The sequence below is a fragment of the Mytilus edulis genome, chromosome 9 (genome assembly GCF_963676685.1).
Source record: "Mytilus edulis chromosome 9, xbMytEdul2.2, whole genome shotgun sequence".
Classification (NCBI taxonomy): Eukaryota; Metazoa; Mollusca; class Bivalvia; order Mytilida; family Mytilidae; genus Mytilus; species Mytilus edulis.
In genome coordinates, this window is record NC_092352.1 from 38,229,678 (window position 1) to 38,255,822 (window position 26,145).

General features: G+C 31.6%; 1 protein-coding gene across 3 annotated transcripts in view; it reads left to right on the forward strand.

The window, feature by feature from the left end:
- Positions 1-26,145, forward strand: part of LOC139489702 (rap1 GTPase-GDP dissociation stimulator 1-B-like) — a 64,419-nt gene that overhangs the window by 26,640 nt on the left and 11,634 nt on the right. For all 3 annotated transcript variants that reach the window (XM_071276413.1, XM_071276414.1, XM_071276415.1), the window contains exons 5-12: positions 6,342-6,488; positions 9,631-9,759; positions 12,625-12,750; positions 13,586-13,729; positions 17,637-17,768; positions 18,406-18,537; positions 20,341-20,466; positions 24,674-24,763. In XM_071276413.1, coding sequence (XP_071132514.1) covers positions 6,342-6,488; positions 9,631-9,759; positions 12,625-12,750; positions 13,586-13,729; positions 17,637-17,768; positions 18,406-18,537; positions 20,341-20,466; positions 24,674-24,763 — 1,026 coding nt within the window. The remainder of the gene's footprint in view (positions 1-6,341; positions 6,489-9,630; positions 9,760-12,624; positions 12,751-13,585; positions 13,730-17,636; positions 17,769-18,405; positions 18,538-20,340; positions 20,467-24,673; positions 24,764-26,145) is intronic.

A 26,145-nucleotide genomic window follows, 5' to 3' on the forward strand; every position in this document is an offset into this window, starting at 1 on the left:
AGCGCATACGTCTACACAAAGATCTTTTAAAATAATGTTTGTGAAGACATTTCACATGTCTTATTTGAATATTAAGCTTGTCGACGCCTGCGCTCTATGTTTCCTGGTCCTTTATTTGGTAGAATTCAGCTGATTTTGTCAAATTTCACAAAAATCCCGTATCTTGACCTTTTTGGGATGTAAAAATCAACGTGTAAGAATTAAACTTTGACAAAAAACAGTTCTGTTTAACTTTCTCACATGTCTTTAAGGCAACTTAAAGCATTTATTGTCTTGTAACTATGAACTTTATAATTGGGGCCAAATATGGCCCTTACCGAACTTACTCCTTTGGTTTCCCTTCTCTAACTTGAGTTTGCCTCAACCAAATATTATGAAACTTATATAAATGCTTATTACCACAAAACACAGATCAAGTTTGAATTTTGGTGGTGTCACTTTAAGTGTTCTAGAGTTATGCCCCTTTATAAATGGAAAAATTGCAAAATTTTTAGTTTCTGTTTTCTAACTTAAGTTTGCCTCAACCAAGTGTTATGAAATTTATACACAATGTGTATTACCACAAAACATAAATTAAGTTGCATTTTTGTGGTGTCACTTTAACCATTATCCGGATATTCCCATTTATAAATCGAAAAATTGCAAAATTTTTAATTTCTGTTACTTACTTTAGTTTGCCCCAAACAAACATTAAGAAACCTATACACAATACTTATTATCACAACACTCAGATCATGGAAGTAGTATTGAATATTTAAATATTACTTCCATGCTCAGATCAAGTACAAATTTGGTAAGGGTCACTTTTATTCTACTTGAGTTATATCCCTTTATAATGTTGTATGCAAGCGGGGCATCATCTGTGTCCATGGGACATATTCTCCATTTGTTCAAAGATACTCTAATGATGCGATTGAACCTTGACACAGCAAGCAGTTAGAAGTTCAGGAATGTCTGAATAGTATTTGTTGCTTTCTATCAGGAAATTATCATTTTATTGTCTATTCTTATCCACTCAGTGAACATTATGAAGAATGTAGTAAAACTTGAAATTCTATTTTCATGAAATGGAATTTGTTTAACCTTTAAAAACTTGATGAATGATATAATGTACATCATTAAATAATGCTAGTCCATGCACAAAACTTCTGGTAAGACTTTACCCAGTGCAGCATAAGATAAGCTTCTCCTGATTTGATCAAAGAATGTTCTTTTGATTAATCATTAAGTGCATGAGTAACAGAAACTCTCATCTCAATAGAATAGCTGATTATGTACGATAAAAGATATTTCATGTAGTCACAACTTTGGCCAGTAATTGCTTTCTTTTGAAGACTAACTGAAAGTACTACTCAATGAAAATGGTTGATATGGGAATAAGGGAAGAGCAATCAAGGATTCAAAGAGGCATATTCATATCTACTAGTTTTGGTTAACAATTTTTATCCTTTTTATACGACCGCAAAAATTGAAAATTTTGACACAAGGTTTATGATCACAAAAGGAAAGTTTGGATTGATTTTGGGAGTTTTGGTTCCAACAGTTTAGGAATTAGGGGCCAAAAAAGGGCCCAAATAAGCATTATTCTTGGTTTTCGCACAATAACTTTAGTATAAGTTAATAGAAATCAATGAAATTTTAACACAAGGTTTATGACCACAAAAGGAAGGTTGGGATGGATTTAAGGAGTTAAGGTCCCAACAGTTAAGGTATTAGGGGCCAAAAAGGGGCCCAAATAAGCATTATTCTTGGTTTTCGCAATATAACTTTAGTATAAGTAAATAGAAATCTATGAAATTTAAACACAAGGTTTAGGAATAAGGGGCCCAAAGGGTCCAAAATTGAACTTTGTTAGATTTCATCAAAAATTAAATAATTGGGGTTCTTTGATATGCTGAATCTAACTGTGTATGTAGATTCTTAATTTTTGGTCCCGTTTTCAAATTGGTCTACATTAAGGTCCAAAGGGTCCAAAATTAAATTTAGTTTGATTTTAACAAAAATTGAATCCTTGGGGTTCTTTGATATGCTGAATCTAAAAATGTACTTAGATTTTTGATTATTGGCCCAGTTTTCTAATTGGTCCAATTCGGGGTCCAAAATTAACTTTTTTTTTGTTTGATTTCATCAAAAATTGAATAATTGGGGTTCTTTGATATGCCAAATCTAACTGTATATGCAGATTCTTAATTTTTGGTCCCGTTTTCAAATTGGTCTACATTAAAGTCCAAAGGGTCCAAAATTAAACTAAGTTTGATTTTAACAAAAATTGAATTCTTGGGCTTCTTTGATATGCTGAATCTAAACATATACTTAGATTTTTGATTATGGGCCCAGTTTTCAAGTTGGTTCAAATCAGGATCCAAAATTATTATAGTAAGTATTGTGCAATAGCAAGAAATTTTCAATTGCACAGTATTCAGCAATAGCAAGAAATTTTCAATTGCACAGTATTCAGCAATAGCAAGAAATCTTCAATTGCACAGTATTGTGCAATAGCAAGAAATTTTCAATTGCACAGTATTGTGCAATAGCAAGAAATCTTCAATTGCACAGTATTGTGCAATAGCAAATATTTTCAATTGCACAGTATTGCGCAATAGCGAGAAATATCTAATTGCACAATATTGTGCAATAGCAAGAAATTTTCAATTGGAGTTATTTTTCTTTGTCCAGAATAGTAGTTGAATCAACTTAAATCATTGTTTTATACAATATACAATGTATATTCACTTTTACTACCAACTGATAAATTAAAACAATCTTTACCATTCAGTGATAACATTACAAGCACTTTATTTTACATTTTAATATTTTATGATGTATTTAAATGAGTAGTTATTGTTGCAAACTCCATTAGAAATTTGAACTGAGATCAGTTTTGGGAAAAGGGAAAGGGGGAAGTGAAATAAAAAGGGGGGGGGTAAATTTTTTCTCATTTCAGATTTCATAAATGAAAAGAAAATTTCTTCAAACATTTTTTTGAGAGGATTAATATTCAACAGCAAAGTGAATTGCTCAAAGGCAAAAAAAATATTTTAAGTTCATTAGATTACATTCATTCTGTGTCAGAAACCTATACTGTGTCAACTATTTAATCACAATCCAAATTTAGAGCTGATCGAATCCAGCTTGAATGTTGTGTCCATACTTGCCCCAACCGTTCAGAGTTCAACCTCTGCGGTCATATAAAGCTGCGCCCTGCGGAGCATCTGGTTTGCTATATTTTAAACTTTTTTTTTGTCTCAGTGTATAGAAGGTGAAATGTAATAGGGGGTGGGGAACACACAAATTATGTAAATAGATATAAGGGATGATATATGAGTGCCAATAAAACAACTCTCCATCCAAGTCACAATTTATAAAAGTAAACCATTATAGGGCCTTCAACACAGAGCCTTGGCGCACACCGACCAGCAAGCTATAAATGGCCCAAAATTTTACTTGTGTAAAACCATTCAAATAGGAAAACCAACGGTCTAATCTATATAAAAAATGAAAAACATTTTTTTTTATTTAGATTTGCCTTATTATATTCTCTAATTTCCTAAATACTAACTTAAGATTACTCCCATTTATGACCATCATCATTAATGTCCAGGGGCGTAGCTAGAACGAAACGATGTGGAAGCAACTAAAAATTTTGGGACCCTATTATGCAGAATTTATTTTTTTCCGGTTTTCGGTCATAGAACGGTTAAAAGAGGAGCTATATGTAGATAAAAATTTATGAATGTAAAACTATTAATAAATCTTCTGAATATAGTAATACATAAACAACACATATTTGTGATAAAGAATTTACTCAAAATTGTCCAAAATCTGCTCTTCGGGTCTGGGCAGAAACAAACTTCTCTATTACTTTGTCAACATTCACACTGAAATCCCGATGAATATGCAGTAATGCTATGTAACTTTCGTTGTTTATTGTTGATCGTACATTTGTTTTCAATTACATACGTAGTACCGTGACTAATAGATCTCAGGGCCATCATGGCATGGTAGCACTCGCGAGATGTTATAAACCAGCGTACGTGTTCGGCATCGAGCGACCTCCCAATTGAATTCTTCAAAATTACATGCTAGGTCAGTTTCGTATGTTTCAATATTGAGATTTGTTCGTTTGTGATATTTCTTACAACACGATGAAGCAGATACAGCACAAAGAAGCGATTTTCTGATAACTTGACCCGACTCCACTCTCCAGTTGCCTTATCATATGGTCTATGAACGCAAAAAATAATGAGACTTTCCAATACTGTTTTGGCGTGGTTGCAGGGTGATTGGCTCCGGTAGTCTGTCAACCACATCGCCTCGGCATATTTTCAACGATATCGAAGGGATCTGATAATTCTAATGCCGATTGGTACATCTCATTCCAAACTGATGAACTGTACACTGTAAAATGTGCTCCAAAACTACATATCTTAGACTGAGTATTACAAATTCAAAAGTAAAAATCTTGTAAAAGATACAAGTAACCTTCCGATTTTGTCATAATCTCCAAATTTTTTTTTATTTTGAAACCAAATGTCGTTATTTAATGACATTTCGTCAATTAAAAAAATTTAAAGTGACAACATAGGTGTTTCCTTTAACATTCAAATTGACAATCTATAAATTTTTATTTTGCCATTTCTTTTTTTGCATGCCGAATCAATGTGCACGCAACTTCGGAGCTACGATCTTTTTCTGAATGAACAGCTTCATCAAAACTTGTAACTAGGTTGTCAAACTAATATCCGGGATAGACGGAAAAGACACCAACAGGCTCCGATCCGATTGACGAAATCATCTCTCTCTCTTCTGATTTTTTTTTTTTTTTTTTTTTTTTTTTTTTTTGTGAAAACGACGTGGATGCACGTGCTGTCGTGCCTCCGGGTAGCTACGCCCCTGATGTCATTATGATATAATGGTACAGATATGTACCAGTACATGCATGATAGGAAATAATGCAGATCTGAATCAAATAGAGAGACAATTAATTTTTCTGATTATCAGAAAAACTGCATAAATCTAAGATTTCATTGATTTGTAAGTAAATTATGATCAGATTTATATCATTTTAACATGTTAATGTTACCAGATAACCTTAGAACTCCTCCAGGAAGTCTTGCTGATTTAATGTCCATCACATACTTCTTTATCTATTTAACTTCCTGGTTTTATATTTTTTTCCTTTGATTGCCATCATTCTTACATATTAATCATAATTTGTGGCCTAATTATAAGTTATACAAATATTTATATGATTTAAATCATATAATGATATGACATATGCAATAAGATGAGCTTATAGTCTGCCTCTTTTCTGTATGGAATTATCTGTTGACTCATACACTCTTCTTTGCTAGCCAAGGGTTACTATCCTGTCAATCCAGAGAGGAGGGGAGTGGATCGTAAACCTTGGCTAGTGAAGATGTCTTTGAAAAACTAATAGATTATATTGAAAATTATGGTAATTAAAAAAAAGGCAGATTGAACCTCACTGTATAATAAAATCACATTTGTATAGCCTATAAAATTTCATAAAAAGTCAATTATTTTTCTTTGGTTTCCGAAGTTGACCAATAATATGTTATAAGTTTTATGATATTCATGGTCTGTTCATAAATTTTATATGATCGGATACTGATACCTTATAAATAAACTCAAAGATGAAGTGGTCATCTTGATATAGAAGTAGATTTCCCACTTATAAATAAATAGCTATGCTTCATTATGGGGTGAGCCATTTATAAAGCTATGTCTAAATAATGAACTTTGTGTGACAGATATATTGGCTGGCTAAGGAATTTGACTTCCGCTTCTATACTTGCGTATGAATAATACATTCTATTCTCAATTCAGACAACTTTGAAATCCTGATAACTATGGATGTTATTATTCACAGAATACCAAATATTGTCGTTTCAGTGGTATATGTAATTGTGAACCATGAATTTAAATGTTCAATGTACTAGAAATTTACAATAGGTTTGTATGCAGGCAAAACATAGTAATCAACTCTCCTCAAAATTATGATTTTTCACCAATCCATGAAAATTGGTATAAAAAAAAGAAAGATGAGAATAGCATCAAGCAATTTGATACACATAACTGTATCTCAGTTAAGGATACTTTATCAAATTCTTTTAAATCTTCAACAAAAGGAGTTTTATAGGGTAGGTCGTCTTTTATTAAAATCAGTTTACCTTCATGTGTTGCAGAATTCAAATGTCACTTTTAGAAAGACACAATTTGAAATGGTATTTGTAAAAAATGTTTTCAGATTCCACTAACAGAAAGAATCCATATCAATATCAGTTAAGCCAACAATCTTTTTTTTTTCATATTTTTAGATGAGGGCAGAAATGCAGTTGATTCTTTTGATGGAATGGCCAAGCTGTTGTCTCTTCTAAAGTCAAAGATAAAGAGTGAAGAGGAGGGAGCAGACAGACTCCGTACCATAGCTTGTGGATTTCTACTAAATCTTACTAATACACATGGTAAAGTCACATAAAACTTTGATGATCCATACATAAGACACGTAAGACATTATCTAAGATAGAGAACTGCTCCCTGATAGGCTGATTGGGGCCGCAGTGCTGAAGATAAGCTTTCTGACCTTACCTGACTGATTATATATTTTCTATGATAGTCAAAACTCCTTCCCTGTGTGTGTCGGACTGTGTCCCATCCTTCTTTTTTTGTATTCTAGTTTTCTATTACTGTAAATTCTGCATGGTAAGTATCAGAGCCCTATGGCTAGCTTTGAATGGAAGTTTTACATTTTTCAAATAAGCAGTTTAAAGATATCTTTGGATTTAATATTCAATAATTTTCTCATGTATAATTCTAGTATCTGCAATAGAGTAGCTAGTGTTCATGTTATGTTTGGTGTACTTAATCATTATAATAGAATCTGCAGACTTTGCTGGATTCTAACATGACCTTGTCACCTATAATACAAGGATATACATGTCATCCAGTATAAATAGTATACATTCTATTTCTGATTGATATACTTACATACTGATACAGTTATACAGGGTTATGGAAAACTTGCTAAACTCATCTAATTCATGAATCAGAAGAAGAAAAAAACACCTTTAGTTTGAAATGTCTGTCCAGCACAAAAAACATGAAATTATATTTTATGAATTTTTAGAGTAGATTTAAGAAAAGTACACACTATTAAAACCTAATTTGAAATATACATAAATCAACAGACAGAATCTTAGCATTTATACTCCAAAGCCATTCACCTTTGTGCACTCTATATCATAAGGAAATGGAGAACTAGAATATGACCTTTCAGATCAACAATTTTTTTTCTGGTCGTGTTTTTAGGGGGGGTATATTCATACTATAGGGATTGATTGGTTTGTTTAATTCTTATCATCAAGAGAGAAATGTTTCATAAATTCATGTATGGAACTCTTGTGTTATGCAAGAACTTTTGATAGTACCTATAGGCTGCTTCCATAAGAACAGAATTGGGAAGTCTTTTACTTACAAATACATTTTGATCATTGAAGATCAGCAAAAACATAATCTACCAACTACATGTAGTAAAAAAAAACACATAAAAAAATGGTCTGGCCTAATTATCTACAATAATACATTCAAGAACTGACAAAATAGTATACCAATATGTAGTACTTGAAGCATTTACATCTCATCAGATCAGAATAAATTACCTATAAAGTACTTTGGATTTATCATACATACACAAGTAATGTGCTTACAGCAATTGGTAGTGCTTTGCAGAAAATATTAACTTAGTTTTAGTTCTCTGTAAAATAGCCAGGAATTAGTTTCAGTTTAAAGTTGTGTAGATTTTAAATTATACAATTTTTATTTCATTTATTCCTTTTACTATATATTCATTTTCAGTTTCTAAAACCAAAATGCTCATACCACTTAAACTATTAATAAACATATTTGAGGTAACAAAAGGCTAATTGCAATTTAAATTATATATTAGTCACAGTTATATAAAGAACAGAGACCAAAATAGGTACACTAATAATAGAATTACAAAACTTCCTTAGGGCATGAAATTGTAAAAAGTATTAATATTTTAGAACTGAATGCTATATAAGGTAGAAAGGAAAACAATTCAGTAATCAATTATCTTCAGTCAATTTGAATACAGTGTTCACAAGAATGAACAGAAATGAAACTAAGTCTCGGTTATTGTATAGAAAGGTATATACTATGAAAATTAGAGCGAGGGGCTGTGCCCCAAGCTCTTATTTTCATAGTATATACCTTTCTATACAATATCCAATTTAGCACATATTTACAACTTGAGTAATCCTGTAATTAGTCTATTGATATGTTTTGGCTGACTGGATGTAGCTCATTTACGTAGTTTTGTAAATCTACTCGCTATAATATCATTGTAAAAATGGGATTTCAAAAGGCCCTTGACTTTAGAATGTAAAGAAGGTAGCTGCTGGTGTAAGTATGTTTATTGATATGAACGAAGCGTTGTTGTACTATACATGTACTTATTTACATGGTAAGATGACAAAATGAATTGACCAAGAGCAGACAATTCTTAAATTGCAGTGAAAGCTTTAGGTTCTTGAACACATTTTTTTATTTCACATAAAACCTAAAACTATCACAAACAGTTGGATCCCCCTCCCACATCTTTGGTTGAAACACCTTTTAAAAATGGCTGGATCTGCCCCTGGTATGTACCCATAGGTAGTCTAGTGGATAGTTTATATGCATGAAATATTTGTCACTGGACATAAGGCAACCAATTATGGACCAATTTATGACTAAATATATCAAATTGCTTTATTAATAATTTCCCTTCAAAAGATTCATGGTTGACTCTTTTTGTGTACAAAGTAATTGCATGGAAGATAAAGGATTACACATTTTAGATTGAGTTGTACTTTAATCAAGGTATAAAGCACCATTATTATTACTCTTTATTTAAATGAAAGAAACTTTTTTAATTGTCAAAACAAAATTTAGATCAAAAGATTGATTAGTAGGATGTTAAAAATCTGTTTGAAAACTAATTACAAACTATTTAGTTAAATTTGGAACACATCATTTATTTCAAAATAGCCAGTAGCAATTTTTGTTCTAATATCTTGATTACAATACAATGAAATCTTACCCTTGTGGTCATTCATGCGTAGTTACTTAGTACACGGAAAAAGTATGTACTATGAAAATTAGAAGGCAAATTCAAGCAATTTGATTGGACGAGAAGTTGTAAGTATGTGCTAATAGTACATTCAAAAGAGGGAAAAGGTGTCTTTTTAAAACCTACAATATGAAAATAAGGAGATGTGGTATGATTGCCAATGAGACAACTATTCACCAAAACTCAAATGAAGTAGATGTAAGCAATTATATGAAAGCATACTTCCTTCATCAATGAGAAAGCTTATGTTATATGGTAGGCTATAAAAGCCAAACATAAAAACTATGAAACAATTCAACTAAGAAAATTGTCTGTAGGCAGGGGTCTGGCGATGTGCATCTTATACCAAATTGTATCTATTATATCATATGTGACTGCCACAATAATTTAAAAGGAGCAATTTAAATAAATACAATAATATACAAAAGATAAAATTTAAGATGTTTAAACCTGTTACATATCTATTTTTTTAGAGAGTCTCCAAGAGCGAGCTTTAGAGGAAGGAGTATTAGACATGTTGGAACAATATATATCCTACCACCTGTCTGATAGATCCTTGTGTAACATGGTTCTTCTCACAGTCAGCAGTTTTGCTGATTCAGGTAAGATAAACTTTGTATAAGGTAAGCCTCCTCACAGTTATTAAATTTGCAGATTCTGGTATTCTAGATCTTTGTCACATGGGTCTCCTCAAAGTCAGTAGCTATCCTTTTTCATGTAAGGTTAGCTCTATGTATGCATGGGTGTCCTGACAGTCACTAGCTTAGTTGATTCATGTAATTTCTCTATAGCATGGTATTCCTGAGTAGTGGTACTGATTCCATATATGTTTGTTCTATAAATCATGGTTTACCTATTCAGCTAAGGGTTGTTCAGTATAGCATGGTCCTACTAAGTTACTATGCTAGGATTGTTTTATCTAGGTAGTATGGTTTGCATCATTAGCCTTGCTGATTCAGGGAAGGTTTGCATTGTTAAGCATGGCCCAACCTCAGTAGCTTTCTGATTCAGACCAGGTTTATCCAGTTAAGATTAGTTCTCAGTAGGCTTGCTTATTCAGGAAAGGTTTACTCAGTAGATGATGGTTCTCCTCAGTAGCTTAAAATTAGCTTTCTGATTCAGGTAAGGTTTGCTCAACATATCTCTGTATCTTTCATTGTTGGGGTAAAGTAGAGATATCATTATGGAGGATTTTCTGAATCTAGTTCTAGATTTCCTTACTGTTGAAAGCTATGAATTATTTTGCAAGGTTAAATATGGTTATCAGTTGTGAATCTGGTAATTTAATGACATGATTCTCCATATATTAGTTACACATATATAGCTCGTCTTTTTCTGATTCTGGTTAAGTTAAGTTTATGTATAGTTTTGCTCGCATTCTAAAACTTTGCTGTCACAGGTAACATTAGCACTGCATAATAGTGCAGTCAGTTTTCAGATAGCTTATCCACATAAGTTTTAGCTCTATTGTTCACGATTCTCATTGTCAGTAGGTTTGCTAATTTAAGTAAGTTTAGCTGTGTGACAGGATTCTGTCAGTAACTTTGTTTAGTCAGACAAATAAACTGTCAGGTAAGGTTTGAAGCAAAGTCTAAAAGATTTGCAGAATAATGCAGAATAATGACTCATGCTGGTGTTTCTATTTTGTAAAGGAAGGATTCTTGTCAGTCTATTGATAGATGCAACAAGGAAGTAAAACAGCTTGCTTTCATCTACAAAGATGATACAATCAAATCATGCATCTGACATGCATAGTCTGTCTGTTTGATAACTAGGAATTATTTTTGAATGCAAAGGGTAATTTTTCATTATACATGTACATATTATGATAAGATTTTGAGATTTTATCTGATAAACAGATGAAAAGAAGTGATAAATGTTTTCCTGTTGGTGCACCTTTTGAGTGCTTTGAAACATTGCTAGTTCTATCTTTTCAGGTATTTTTTTCTTTAAAAAAAAGATGTAGTAGGAACATCATTGTAAACAATGTATTAGAGGTAAAAGGCTTTGAAACACTAAATTGACAAATGCCATACACTGAAATGCACATTTTAAAACTTACATAGACAGAAGTTGAACCCATGATGCTTGTCTGACAGTGTCAAGAAGCTTCTTATAAATAGGCATTCTTTGTTACGTAACGTCTCAAGAAAAAAAATTGAAAGCCGTTAAAAAAATGTAATGTTCCGTTTTGGCAAGTCCTTTATTGTTACTAGTACTGTAAAAAAAGGAGGAAGATTATAACATCTCTTGAAATTATAATGTTTGGTCTAAATGAGGAAACCATATTATGGATCACCAACTTCAACATTAAGTTGGTCACTTTCTGTATTTAGAAATTTTTTTAAATAGATGTTTGCATGATAAAAATGTTGGTGTAATTTAGCTCATGCTAGCAAAAATTGAAGTTTCGATAGCATCCTCCTATTAATAATTACTTATACAATAACTCCTTAATGCAGTCCTGAACATGCATGAAATATTTGCCACTGGATGTTAAGCAACCAACAAAAACATCAATGCAGTTTTGTGGAGAAGATAAATTTCAAGAAAAACAGAACAAGTAAACAATGGAATTCCTGTGTTGTAACCAAACAATACTTCACTACTTCTGAGGTCAATCATTCATGGTCAATATTTACATAGGGAATATAGGGTCATGGAAGGTTTCTCTAATTAGTGAAAACATATTTTTTTATGCCATGATGCAGTTGTTACATTTAAGATATCTGATTACATTGTCAGAAGGTGGCATTTAGTTTTCTTCCATTATTTTCACATTTAAGCTAAGATTTTAACTTCAAGTAATGATTTTACATCTCTGAGAGCTGTTACGATTTCAAGATGTGAATATTAATGGTTCAGAGATGTTTTATTGACAAATCATTGGTTATCTTCAGACGTTTTTTAGAGAATTCAATTTATTATATTTTTGAAGACATATGGTAATACTTGTGTTCAATGATTAAACTGATGTAATTTCTGAGTAAACAACAGAAGGAAGATGTTCACTTGCTGTAGAGATTTATTTTTTTATTTTGTTATTTCCTGTTTGAAAAGTACTTTTATTCTGTTTCAAGCCTAATAAATGTTCATTAGATTTATTATAATGCTTTGTTTATAGGAGTTGTTTGTCACAATATATCTGTAAGTTCGTCTAAACCCTTAACCAGATTTTAATGAAACCCTTCAAAAGTGTATTGCAAATGAACATGTTTTCTAGATGTATAAGAAATTGTCCTGGTGACAATATTTGTCCATATACCAGTCAACCCTTTCTGGTCTATAGTTTAAGAGTTCCTGTCAAGGTATTACTAGTAACCTGTAATAAATGGTCCATATTTGGTCTCAGTAAAAAATATTCATAACCGCAACATGTAGTCCTTAGTTGACTTATTTTGGTAGAAGTAAATTTAATTTGTCTTGGCAGCATGCTTATAATATAAATCTTGTATTTATCTTTCCAGAAGTGAGTAGAGACAGATTAGTAAAGTCTACCCTATGTAATACTATTGTCAACCTGTTACAGTCAGATAATGATGGAGCCCATACAGATACTATACTAGATATGTTGATCAACATGTCAGAATGGGGTAAGTCTTTCTTTGATCTGATGGCTAGCATGAATTTCATTGATATGAATACCCCCATCTCAGAAATCTATCTGAGGTTAAATTTGGTACTATTCACACTAAAAACGGAAGTATTTACAAACATTTTTGGTTAGACTTGTTTAAAAATCTGGATTCTATGGGTTGATATGTTATTAAAGTGTTGCTTTATTGCCAGTGCAGTGTAAATATTAAATACGTTTATTGCATTGAAACTCACAATTCAATGTAGTCCTAGTTGGCAATAACTATGCATAATTTTTTATGGATTCCATACTATTAAGAGAATGACATTTTACATGTATCTGGACACCAGTCTATTGTTTGAGACTGTGTTGCCATCTAGATGCCTCTAGCTGCTGTCGTTGGTTTACTGTTTAAAAGATGCATACCCAATATTTTCTCATGTTAAACTGCATTCACCTGACCAAGATCTCAAGGTTCAATCATTATGAAAATGAAATAGGTTGAAGTTTTGGTTTTAGGTACTTAGTGGTCACATCAACATAGAACTAGGTACACATGTTCATAATAAAATGAATTGTTTAAAGAAATGCCAAGTTAGGGTTTTAAACCAGATTTCGGGGTTTACATGAATTTAGAAAAGTAATAATGATAGCAGGCATGGTATATATTGTTTAGAAATTTCTTGAAAACATAGCAACATGGTGCAATTGACTTTGATGACAACTTGTAGTTACTGTTTTGTATTATTTTCCTTTGATGAATGGCTGATGATTTAGTTGTATCTGTAACTCCTTGAGTGAATAGAAGGATTTACATGATTTGAAACTTGCATTGTTTTTTTTCATTTCAGATGAGATCAAGGACTTATTGGCAGAGACAAATTTAAGCAATCACCTGATCAGGATTATCCAATCAAAGACTGGCAAATTAGACACTGAAAGTCAACAGACAATCAAAATGGCATCTGATTTGCTAGTTCTTTTACTCACTGGTGGTAAGTATTTTGGGAGTTATAACATTGATACAATTTAGTTGATAAACTTTCATTTTTATGCCCCACCTAAGGGCATTGTGTTTTTTGGTTTGTGGGTCTGATAGTTTTTCAGCCTGTCTATTCATTGGTACGTCTTGTCCGGCTTAAGGTTCAAGTTTTTGGTTATAGTTGTTGGTCAAAGTAGTTTTTGATGAAGTTGAAGTCCAATTAACTTGAAATTTAGTACACGTGTTTCCTATGATATGATATTTCTAATGTTAATGCCAAATTAGAGAATTGACCCCAATTTCAAGATACTACTAACATAGAAAATGTTATTGCGAGTGGGGCATCAGTGTACTATATACACATTTTTGTTTATTTTATTTTTTTGCCTCTTCTTTTGGTGCTGTTTATGAACATAACAGAGTTATAAACAAGCTGGTAAGATTCCTCTCTCCCTCTAGATTACATTGTGAGATTTTTGTTCTCAAAAGGATTTTATTTAGTCATGTTAATCATTGTAACTGTTGTATTCTAGACACTAAAGCTTAAAAGTTTATTGAGAATAACAGTAATCTTGGAAAGATGCAGATAATTGTAGAACTTAAATACCTCAGTATTGATGATAGAATGTCATGCAACGCAGAAATCATCATATTCTCTAGTTATCTGTTATGTTTAAGGTTTTTAGCTCACCTGGCCCACAGGGCCAAGTGAGCTTTTCTCATCACTTGGCGTCCGTCGTCCGTCGTCGTTAACTTTTACAAAAATCTTCTCCTTTAAAACTGCTGGGCCAAATTTACCCAAACTTGGCCACAATCATTATTGGGGTATCTAGTATAAAAATGTGTCCGGTGACCCGGCAAACAAACCAAGATGGCTGCCATGGCTAAAAATAGAACATAGGGGTAAAATGCAGTTTTTGGCTTATAACTCAAAAACCAAAGCATTTAGAGCAAATCTGACATGGGGTTAAATTGTTTATCAGGTCAAGATCTATCTGCTATGAAATTTTCACATGAATTAGAAAACCCGTTGTTAGGTTGCTGCCCCTGAATTGGCAATTTTAAGGAAATTTTGCTGTTTTTGGTTATCTTGAATATTACTATAGATAGAGATAAACTGTAAACAGCAATAATGTTCAGCAAAGTTAGATTTACAAATAAGTCAACATGACCAAAATGGTCAGTTGACCCCTTTAGGCATACCTGTCAACTCACCCGTTTTTTGCGGGTGACACCCGTTATTTTCACCTCTCACCCGGGAGTTTTTCTTTACCCGGCGGGTCCCGGGAATTTCTAACATTACCCGTTTCACCCGGATTTCTGACCGGAATTGTTTCCGGTATTTAGAAGTAATGCGACCTTCGGTTTTATCGGTCTTTTTCAATGTAACCAAAAGTCAAAATGTAGGACTGTTTACCTGAGCTGTGAAATAGCTTCAGGTTATTCCTGTGGAAAAACTAAAACCACCCAAATAGTAAAGAGGGCCCTTTCAGTTGAAAATAACAAAGTGGTAGTTGAAAACAAGCCAAGATTTTTTGTTTTGTCAAAACTTGCTAAAACATTACTGGTTTTGCCAAACAGCAATGCAGACAGTGAGAGGGCATTTTCTTTAGTAAAGAAAATAGCTACAGAGTGTAGGGCTGATCTTAATAAGGATACACTGTGTGCTCTTCTTTCTTGTAAAATGAATACACATTTGCATTGCTATGAACTGAAACCAAGTGCAGTTCTTTTAAAGAATGCCAAGTCTGCTACTATGGAATATAACAATAGTCTGAAATAAACTTGTATACATGTTCTAACTGTTTCATATACATATTGACTATATAAATTATATGTAAACATATTTTTGTTCTTCAATTGAGCCCGCAAAATGTCGTACGCGTTATGACCTGAGATTTTTTTTCTCAATGCAGGTCATGACCTGACTTTTCATTTTCAGAGGTTGACAGGTATGCTTTAGGAGTTATTGCCCTTTATAGTCAATTTTTAACCATTTTTCGTAAATCTTAGTAATCTTTTACAAAAATCTTCTCCTCTGAAACTACTGGGCTGAATTAAACCAAACTTAAGCATAATCATCATTGGGGTATCTAGTTTAAAAAATGTGTCCGGTAACTCGGCCAACCAACCAAGATGGCCACAATGGCCAAAAATAGAACATAGGGTGTAAAATGCAGTTTTTGGCTTATAACTCAAAAACCCAAGCAATTAGAGCAAATCTGACAGGAAGTGAAATTGTTTATCAGGTAAAGATCTATCTGCCCTGAAATTTTCAGATGAATCAGATAACCAATTGTTAGGTTGCTGCCCCTGAATTGGTAATTTTAAGGAAATTTTGCTGTTTTTGGTTATTACCTTAAATACTATAATAGATAGAGATAGAGGTAAACTGTAAACAGCAATAATGTACAGCAAAGTAAGACCTAAAAAGACCAAAATGGTCAATTGACCCCTAAGGAGTTATTGCCCTTCATAGTAAATTTTATTAACAATTTTCATAAAATTTGTAGATTTTCACTAACATTTTCCACTGAAACTACTGGGCCAAGTTCATTATAGATAGATATAATTGTAAGCAGCAAGAATGTTAAGTAAAGTTAAGTTAAGATCTAAAAACACATCACCAAAACACAATTTTGTCATGAATCCATCTGTGTCCTTTGTTGACCAAGGTGAGCAACACAGGCTCTTTAGAGCCTTTAGTTTTGTGATGTTTTGTCTACATTTATAAGATTGTAAGACCATCAGTTTAAGACTGTAGCACCTACATATATGGAATACTGGGTTATTTTTGCAGGTATAAAATTTCCCGATTTTCATTGAATAAAGTATATGAAAAATTTTGACAGATTCGAAACTTTTATTAATAACTTTGCATGTGCACTTTTCAATTGGCTGAATATATTTTGTCGATTTTGTTTTTATCAGCATAAATTTACACCCCACGAAAATAACCTGCTATACAGAATATAGGAATCATCTGTATAGATACATTTGACCAGCTACCAACAGCACTCAACATCCTAGGCCCAAGTTCTATTAACTAAAATGATTTAGCTTTGAAACATGAAAACTAAAATACTTAAAATTTTAAAACAATTCAGAAATAACAGCACCCACAGAGTTAATGCATGACATATGTGCACTTATTCACTTTAATTTATATTATGAAAAACAGAATATATTGATCTAAAGATTGCATCTTACTTGGCAGTAGAAAACATCTATATTGCGTAATTATGCTACTTATTTTAATTGTTTTGGCAACTTAAAGATTCAAAACTGATAACTTTTCATTTCACAAAATCATTCTGATGAGAATCGCCAAGAATTTAAGGATGCACTTAATTATGTTTTCTCTACATTTTCATTGTTTTAAAATACAAAAAAATAATCTTGAAGTCATATTTATACAAGTTCTTGAACATAATATTCCAATTCATTACCGAAATTTAATTAATGTTTAAATCATTTAGTATATCCTGTAGGTGGATCAGCTATGCAGATAATGCCCCTGGCTAAGTCCTGAAGCACAAAAACTGTTCAACGAATAATATATCCTTAAAAATATACCAAACTATTGCAGTAGAATACAAAAAAGAAATAATAAAATATCAATGTAAAATTTGACTCTTCTCTTATTCATACCAAATTATTGCAGTAGAATACAAAAAAGAAATACAAAAATGTAATAAAATATCAATGTAAGATTTGACTCTTCTCTTATACATAAGAAAAATGAAAAAAGAATAGAATCACCACAAAATGGGCTGGAAAGGGCTAAATGTAAAATAAAGTATCCTAAAAAAATACCAGTTAGTTGTTATATTGTATTCAGTTGCGATTATTACAAATAAGACTCTTTTTATTTCAAGGACATTTTAAGAACAGATAATAAATATCATTATATTTTTCAGACAAGAGTATGGAAGCCTTATTTAAGAATAGTGAAGGTCCCGTATTTTATGAGATTGTGAAGTGGTTAGACAGTGATGTTGATCATCTAAGGTTATCTGGAGCTCTGGCTGTAGGAAATTTTGCAAGAAATGGTATTGTATAATATATCTCAATTAAGGAAAAAACACATAGCAAATTGTCATTTAGTTTAGCTTTGTCATAGTTTGATACCTCATAAAAAGATTTATTGAATGATTGTTGGTTGTTTAAAGTCCAGTTGTAATTATTTCATGTATGTTTAGGCCACAAACAAAGATACAATAAGTAGGTCATAATAGAGGCCATCCAGGATGAATGTAGGTTGCCACTACAAAACGAGGGTAAATTGAATAAGAACTGACTATAAAATAAGACAAAAATGTCAATTCTAGACATTGGGTTGCTATGTCTAACTATTATCTATATTTCCCTTTGTTTTATTTTACATAGCAAAAAAAGTGGACGAAGAATAAGACTTTAGAAATAAATACTATTGTGGAGGAATGCAAAAAAAATGTATGTGGGGTAAATGTACTTGATGCAACTGCAATTTTTAAGCATCTTTCAGACATGCTCTTTACATCCACATCATTCTTCAGTAAACTAAACCTATAAATTGCTACATATCAGTGCAGTGTTAACAACAGATAATGTGAAAGTATCCGGTTTTACATCTTTTTCATTTTATTATAGATATATCTGGCAAATATAAAATTTATTGTATATCATGTTCATATTTTATATTCACAGATGATCACTGTCGAAAGCTGGTAGAAGAGGGAGTTTTAGACAAATTATTATCTGTACTTAAAAATTCTGATGAGGAACAAATAACGCTACGGCATGCTATACTTAGTGCTCTTAGAAATCTAGCCATTCCAGGTGGGGTATATATAAATATAGAAGATAAAGGGGGAAAATGATTGCATACAATAAGCTTAACCTATTAGTTCTTCTGGAAATCTAGCAATTCCAAGCGGGATATGAAATTTACAATAAAGGGGGAGGGCATATTGAATACAAATCACTGCATTGTGGGTCTCATTGGGGTCAAAGCATGACATGGGATTGCCGATTTTTTGTAAGGGTGACACATGAAAGTCAAATTATTGTGCCGTGAAAACAGGAAATGAAGTCTAGTGGGACACGGGAAATTACAAAAAAATGAGAATTGCTTATGTACATAGTGTAAGTTGGATATGAGAATCTGACAAAACAGTAAGCGGGATCCGGATCAGAACTCCCCAATGAGACCCCCTGCATTGAGCTGAGTGCCAACAATTGTTTATGGTTATTCTACTTTAAATAGAACCAATAATGGATTTGAATGAATATCTTGGGTGTTTTTAATATATGTCAATGGGTTTTTAATGTGACTTGGAGATGTATAAATATCTTATCAATAACTCTTACTACTTTACAACATGTGAAAATCACATATACATGCACAGACTCTTATACAGACAATTTTGGTCAGATTTTTTTATTATACCCAAGCTGCTTCTGTTCATCAATATCTCCATAATTGTATCCCTTCTCTAACTTAGAATTCTCTCAACCAAATTTACAAAACTTTTACACAATTCTTATAACCACCAAACACAGATCAAGTTCTAATTTGTGTGGGGTACCATTCTTGAGTTATGTCCCTTTATAAATTGAAAATCTGCTTTATTTTTCGTTTCCCCTCTTACTTGACTCAGCCTCAACCAAATGTTTATGAAACTTTTGCAAAATTCTTATTACCACCAAACACCGATCAAGTTCTAATTTGTGTGGGGTACCATTCTTGAGTTATGTCCCTTAATAAATGGAAAATTTGCTTTATTTGTCTTTTCCCCCTCTTACGTGACTCAGCCTCAACCAAATGTTTATGAAACTTTTGCAAAATTCTTATTACCACCAAACACAGATCAAGTTCTAATTTGTGTGGGGTCACAATTCTTGAGTTATGTCCCTTAATAAATGGAAAATTTGCTTTATTTGTCGTTTCCCCTCTTACTTGACTCAGCCTCAACCAAATGTTTATGAAACTTTTGCAAAATTCTTATTACCACCAAACACAGATCAAGTTCTAATTTGTGTGGGGTACCATTCTTGAGTTATGTCCCTTAATAAATGGAAAATTTGCTTTATTTGTCGTTTCCCCTCTTACTTGACTCAGCCTCAACCAAATGTTTATGAAACTTTTGCAAAATTCTTATTACCACCAAACACAGATCAAGTTCTAATTTGTATGGGGTCACCATTTTTGAGTTATGTCCCTTTATAAATTGAAAATTTGCTTTATTTGTGATTCCCCCTCTTACTTGACTCAGCCTCAATCAAATGTTTATGAAACTTTTACACAATTCTTATTACCACCAAACAAAGATCAAGTTCTAATTTGTGTGCGGTCATCATCATGAGTTATTTCCCTTTATAAATGGAAAAACAATAATTTGCTGTAAATTTACAAAGTGGCATTATTGTGTTCCATGGGCACATTTTTCTTTTATTTATGTTTTCCTGTAGCAAATAGTCTATGGGAGAATATCTTTAAAGTTTATTTTTTTAGTTCTTGCATGTCAAAAGTATATACACAGAGATTTTCAATTCAATAATTAAGTGTTATCAATTATATGTTAATATATATTTGTGATCAATTTATTTTAAATACAGATATGAATTAATCTTTTCTTTCAGTATCTAACAAGCAATTATTGGTACAATGTGGTGTTTTGGAAGCTGTAATGATATTAACATCATCAAATGTGATGGCAGTAATCTTCAAATTATTAGGGGTACTTAGGATGCTTGTTGATGGGCAAGGTAATTTTTAAGAAACAAACCTTGAAATTTAAAAAAAAATCCTTTTTATTGGTGAATATAAAAGTTACTTAGGTAATAATGAGTCACAAAGTTAGTTTTGCTATTTTCTATCCATCAGTAGGGAAATATATATATAAATTTGACAGTTTCTTATATAAATCTAAAATGATTATCTTCAGAATTGTGAGAAGTTGTATCTTTACATATATAGAGCACTTAAGTTTTCACACAGATCCTAATCTTGTGATGCTATTAGTATTCACATCATTTGTTAGAACAATCTTAAAACTTAAAATGTCAGATGTCAGGCATTAAACATATGATAGGACAGATTGACTTATTTAAAAAAAACTTGTATGATCTATTTTCTTTTAGCATGTTTAGCTATTTTTTATAGAAAAATGGATGTAGGAAGATTTATTTGTCTGCATATTAAAATTTATTGTTTAGAAATCTATTTTGAAAAAATAAGGTCAAACTAAGAATTCATTTGTCAATTTAAAAAAAACTAAGTCACCGTGAAAACTGTTTATATTAATTTATGTCAATCTAAAAATTCATTTGTCAAAAAAAAAATTTGAAAAATCCAAGTTCATCTGAAGATTATTGTTGGTTATTTTTTCTTATTAAATTATTGCCTTTAGATCTATATATAAACTAGGAATCCCAAATGATTACAGTAAAAATAAGAGTTTTTGTATGTTAATTCTAATTAATTACAACAACTAAAGTACAAAACAAAAAAAGTATGTTCAGGAATTTACTGGAAATAGAATATCAGATGTATATTAGATAATGAAGTCTTAGATGATACATGCAATATCAAGGCCAAGAAGAGAAATGGCATAAACTTTTGTTTTTACCCTTACAGCTGGCATAGAGAATGTGATTATATTGATATACAGACAGATTGATATTACTAGTGAAATAAACATTGACATATATTACAGACTTACTCTTAAATAAAGATAAACAATTATGTAATGTGAAAACAATGACACACCTGTGAATTCTTACCTGAAAATTACTTAATAGATAAGACCAAACATTTTGGCAAACGTGATCTTCAGAGCGTTTTGGCTTAATGTTTTACCACTTTCTTGAATAGGTCAAACTAGGTTACCTTGACCTATATCTGATGTATGAATGACCAAAGAAATTTGCTTTAAGGTCTATATAAAATTATTTGCTTTAAGGTCTATATAAAATTATTATAGTTTTATATAATGAACAAAAATACTCCAAAGAATGTTGAGACTTTTCATCATTGACAGTCCACTCTTTCCTTAAATAAAACTGGTCATTCTGTACCTGTGTTGTTCTGTTTGTGTTACCTCAAGGATTTCTCAAGGACACAGACTGAAACAGGGAACCAGGCCAATAATAAATTAACTGGTAACTTCATTAGCCAGACAAGACTGAAGCTGTGTAATAATTGTTGTGATTAATATCTTCTACAAGAGTTACATTGTTTTCTTGCAAATAAACATTTGAGCATACAGCTTCCTAATCTGACATAGGACTGTAGAGTATAGATAAATATTAATATAATGTAGGTATTTATGATGTACAGGCTCTGAGTGTACAGGTGCATAGCAATTTGTTAATTGAAGGGGAAAAGGGATTTGTTTTATGTTACTACAGTAGAGGTAGAATATTTTTAATATGTGAAATAAGTCTGTTTCATTATTATTCTTAACTGTTGCAAGGGAATATTGCATTTTCTAATAGAGAGATGCATGTGATAATTAACACTTTAAAAACTAGCTTCATGACCATGGTCAGAATTAGTTGATATAGACATGCTTAATTTAATTGTAAAAACAAATTGATTTAGAAAAAAAAAATCTGCATTCGTTTTAGAATATAAATTATATAAATGATTTTAGTTAAATTGTTGATTTAAAAAATACTGTTTTATTATCGTCCATGTTTACTTTGCTTCTCAAAAGTATGTAGCTACCCACTACATTGTAGTAAAAAAATAGTGTAGGAGGATGTTTGAACTGATAATATAGTTAGTGCACCTGTTATAAGTTTCTTGTTTCCTTAAATTACTTTGTTTATTAAATTTTAACTATTTTGGATCCAGAATTTTTTAAATGTTCTGAAAGAGATGGCAAATTTTAATGCAAAAGTTATTTCCTAAGTCATTTAGTCATATATTTATATAGATTTGAAGCTATCATAGATTATATACTTTCTGATCACTCTAACATAAAAACCTCCAACTGATTTAACAAGTAATCATGATTTTGTTTAATAACAACACGTAATTGCTGCCCACTTCTCAGCTGACAAATGGTAAATTGTCTGTCTTACTTATCTTAATTTACCTGAAAGTAGTTGAGGCTCTACATAGGAAGAGATAGTAAAGTAAAGTAGTAAATTTATAAAAAAGAAGATGTGGTATGATTGCCAATGAGACAACTATCCACAAAAGACCAAAATGACACAGAAATTAACAACTATATATATATATATATATATAGGTCACCGTACGGCCTTCAACAATGAGCAAAGCCCATACCGCATAGTCAGCTATAAAAGGCCCCGATAAGACAATGTAAAACAATTCAAACGAGAAAACTAATTTGCATGTTTTGTTGAGTACAGGAGTACATTTTCAAAGCTTTGTGTTTGTTAGAAATTGTTTATGTCTGGTATTTTTTGAAAGAACAGTGATTCTTTATTGACAAAACAAAGGCTATACAAAACATCTAAGGTAGTTCTACATCCTAATCAAAGTGTTTTTGTATAGATTTTTTCTAGTATTGAAATGAAAAAGATGATTGGTATGACCTATATTTGATGGCTCAATGACTTGGTTGTAATAAAAAAAAAAAAAAAAAAAATAGCAACAGCCTTACCATTAATAATGCATTCAAAACAACTTTCCTTGTAAATGCAAAACTTGCATATTTGGTTATTTTGGCGAATCTTTTTTAAGTAAAAGACTTAAATTCTGTAATTTAGGATTTTTTTCTCTCAAGGTGATGTATATTTTTGTAAAACAAAGGCAAATTACAAGAAGATGATAAAATAAAATGTACATCATAAATGATATCTCATAGATTAATGTCTTCAAAACATATTGTATGATTTAGAAGATATCATGATTATTAAAATTAAGGGTTTGAAAAAGTGCTTTGGCAATGGAGAGTTGTCTCATTGGCACTCATACCACATCTTCCTATATCTATTCATCAAACCTTCTTTATTTGACATTATATTATAAAATATGTTACAGTCAATTTTACAACTGCATTTATTATGCTAAAAGGTGTTTATCTTTTTATTTTTAAATATATTGGGTGTTTACTTAAATTCAAAGACAGTAAAGAAGAAGTTTTAATGATTATATACATCAAAATGGTTCTATGGTGTGTCAGAACACATTGATGATATCAGCAAACTATTTTAAGTAGACCTTCATTGGAATAAAACTTCAAGCAATTTGTTTTTTTTGGCACAATTAAAATAATCAAAAGTATATTAAGATAAGCCAGTCACAGTATCTTTTGTCTGTTTTTGTTTTGGGTAAGTTTATAGAATTCATGAGGCAGATTTCATTGCTGATTGTACTTTTACTAAAATGCCTTTGCTCAACTTAGCTAGTTCATATTAACCATAAAGAAGGATTCCTTTTAAATATTAAAATAAGATGTTGTATGATTGCGAATGAAAAAACTCTCCACAAGAGACCAAACGTCACAGAAATTAAAACAACTATAGGGCTTTTAGGGCCTTCAACAATGAGTAAAACCCATATTGTATTGTCAGCTATAAAAGGCCACAAAATGAAAAATGTAAATCAATTCAAACAAGAAAACTAACTATCTATCTAACTAACTATCATTTATGTACAAGATGATGAATGAAAAAAACTTTGATATACACATTGTACAGAAATGTACAACAACTAACGAAATCAACTGAATTACAGGCTTCTGACTTTGGACAGACACATGCAGAATGTGGTGGGGTTAAACTAGTTTGAAGGAAATCAATGCCTTTTAAATTATTTTGATTTTCATGTCAAGTCAAATACACAGCAGGAACATTACTCAGTGTCTTTATTTTCAAAGATCTTTAAAATATGTTCTTGTCCTCTGTCACCACTGAGCTAATTGGATGGACACTTAGGGCTCTTTGACAGGGTGCCAAGTCAAGTTATATCTAGAGATGTTTCTTATTTTATTTTCAGAATCAGTAGCGTTACAGCTGGGAAATAATAGAGATTTTTTAAACAAGTTGGTTAAATGGTGTGAATGTGATGAACATGCTGGTGTGCAAGGTAAAATTGACAAAAGTTGTCTCTTGTGACCAAAGTACTAAAAATATCATACACCTCTTACATTTAAAAAGTAGTATTGTTCTGGTGATATCTTTATGATAAAAGTGTCCTCAGGAAAATATGCCATTGTTATGCCTCCGACGTAGCGGAGGGGGCATTAAGTTTTACCCTTGTCCATCTGTATGCCCTTACGTCCCAACATTGGTTTCTGTTCTCTTACTTGAGTTTGCCTCAACCAAATGTTATGACACCTATACACAATACTTATTACCACAAGACACAGATCAACTTGAATTTTGGTAGCATTACTCAAACTGTTCTACAGTTATGCCCCCGCCTCAAATTGGAAAAATTACAAAAAATTTAGTTTCCGTTCTCTAACTTAAGTTTGCCTGAACCAAATGTTATGAAACTTATTCACAATGCTCATTTTCACAAACTACAGATCAAGATTGAATTTTGGTAGTGTCACTCAATCCGTTCTAGAGTTAATGCCCCAGCCTATAAATGGAAAAATTACAAAAATTTAGTTTCCATTCTCTAACTTAAGTTTGCCTCAACCATATGTTATCAAACTTATGCACAATGCGTATTACCACAAAACACAGATCAAGCTTGAATTTTTGTATCGTCACTTTAACCATTCTAGAGTTATGCCCCTTTATAAATTGAAAAATTGCAAAAATTTTAGTTGCCGTTCTCTGTCTTAAGTTTACCTCAACCAAATGATATCAAACTTATACACAATGCTTTTGGTGGGGTCGCTTAAACAATTCTTGAGTTATGCACCCATCTATAAATGGAAAAATTACGAAAAATTTAGTTTCCATTCTCTAACTTAAGTTGCCTCAACCAAATGTTCTGAAACTTACACACAATGTTTATTATCACAAAACACAGATCAAGTTGTTTGGTGGTGTCACTTTAAAGGGGCACTAGATACAAGATATTTAAAAAATCTAAAGTATGATATTTTTGTTCAATCATTAATGAAAGTGAAATTGTGAAATAAAAATTTGCTTTTATCAGCTAAAATGGTTCAATTTTGTCAAATTATGCTAATAAACTTTGATAATGAATTATTCACTTGCAAGTGAATAATTCGACCTCTTTAAATTCTTATTCATGTGAACTCCAACTTAATCCCGTAGACTGAGATAGAATAATGCATGCATTGTCCGTGTATGGTTATTTAAGGGCATACGATACAGTATTGAACCTGTATTTACAAGTTGATGAAGATTTGCATATAGGCTATTTTTTACCTCATTAAATCAAATATGTAATAAAAAATATACCTTCATGTGCTACTTTTTGAGTAAAATGAGTTCAAAATTTTGTATATTTGCTCAAAATTCAGATTTGTGTCCGTATTTTCTTTT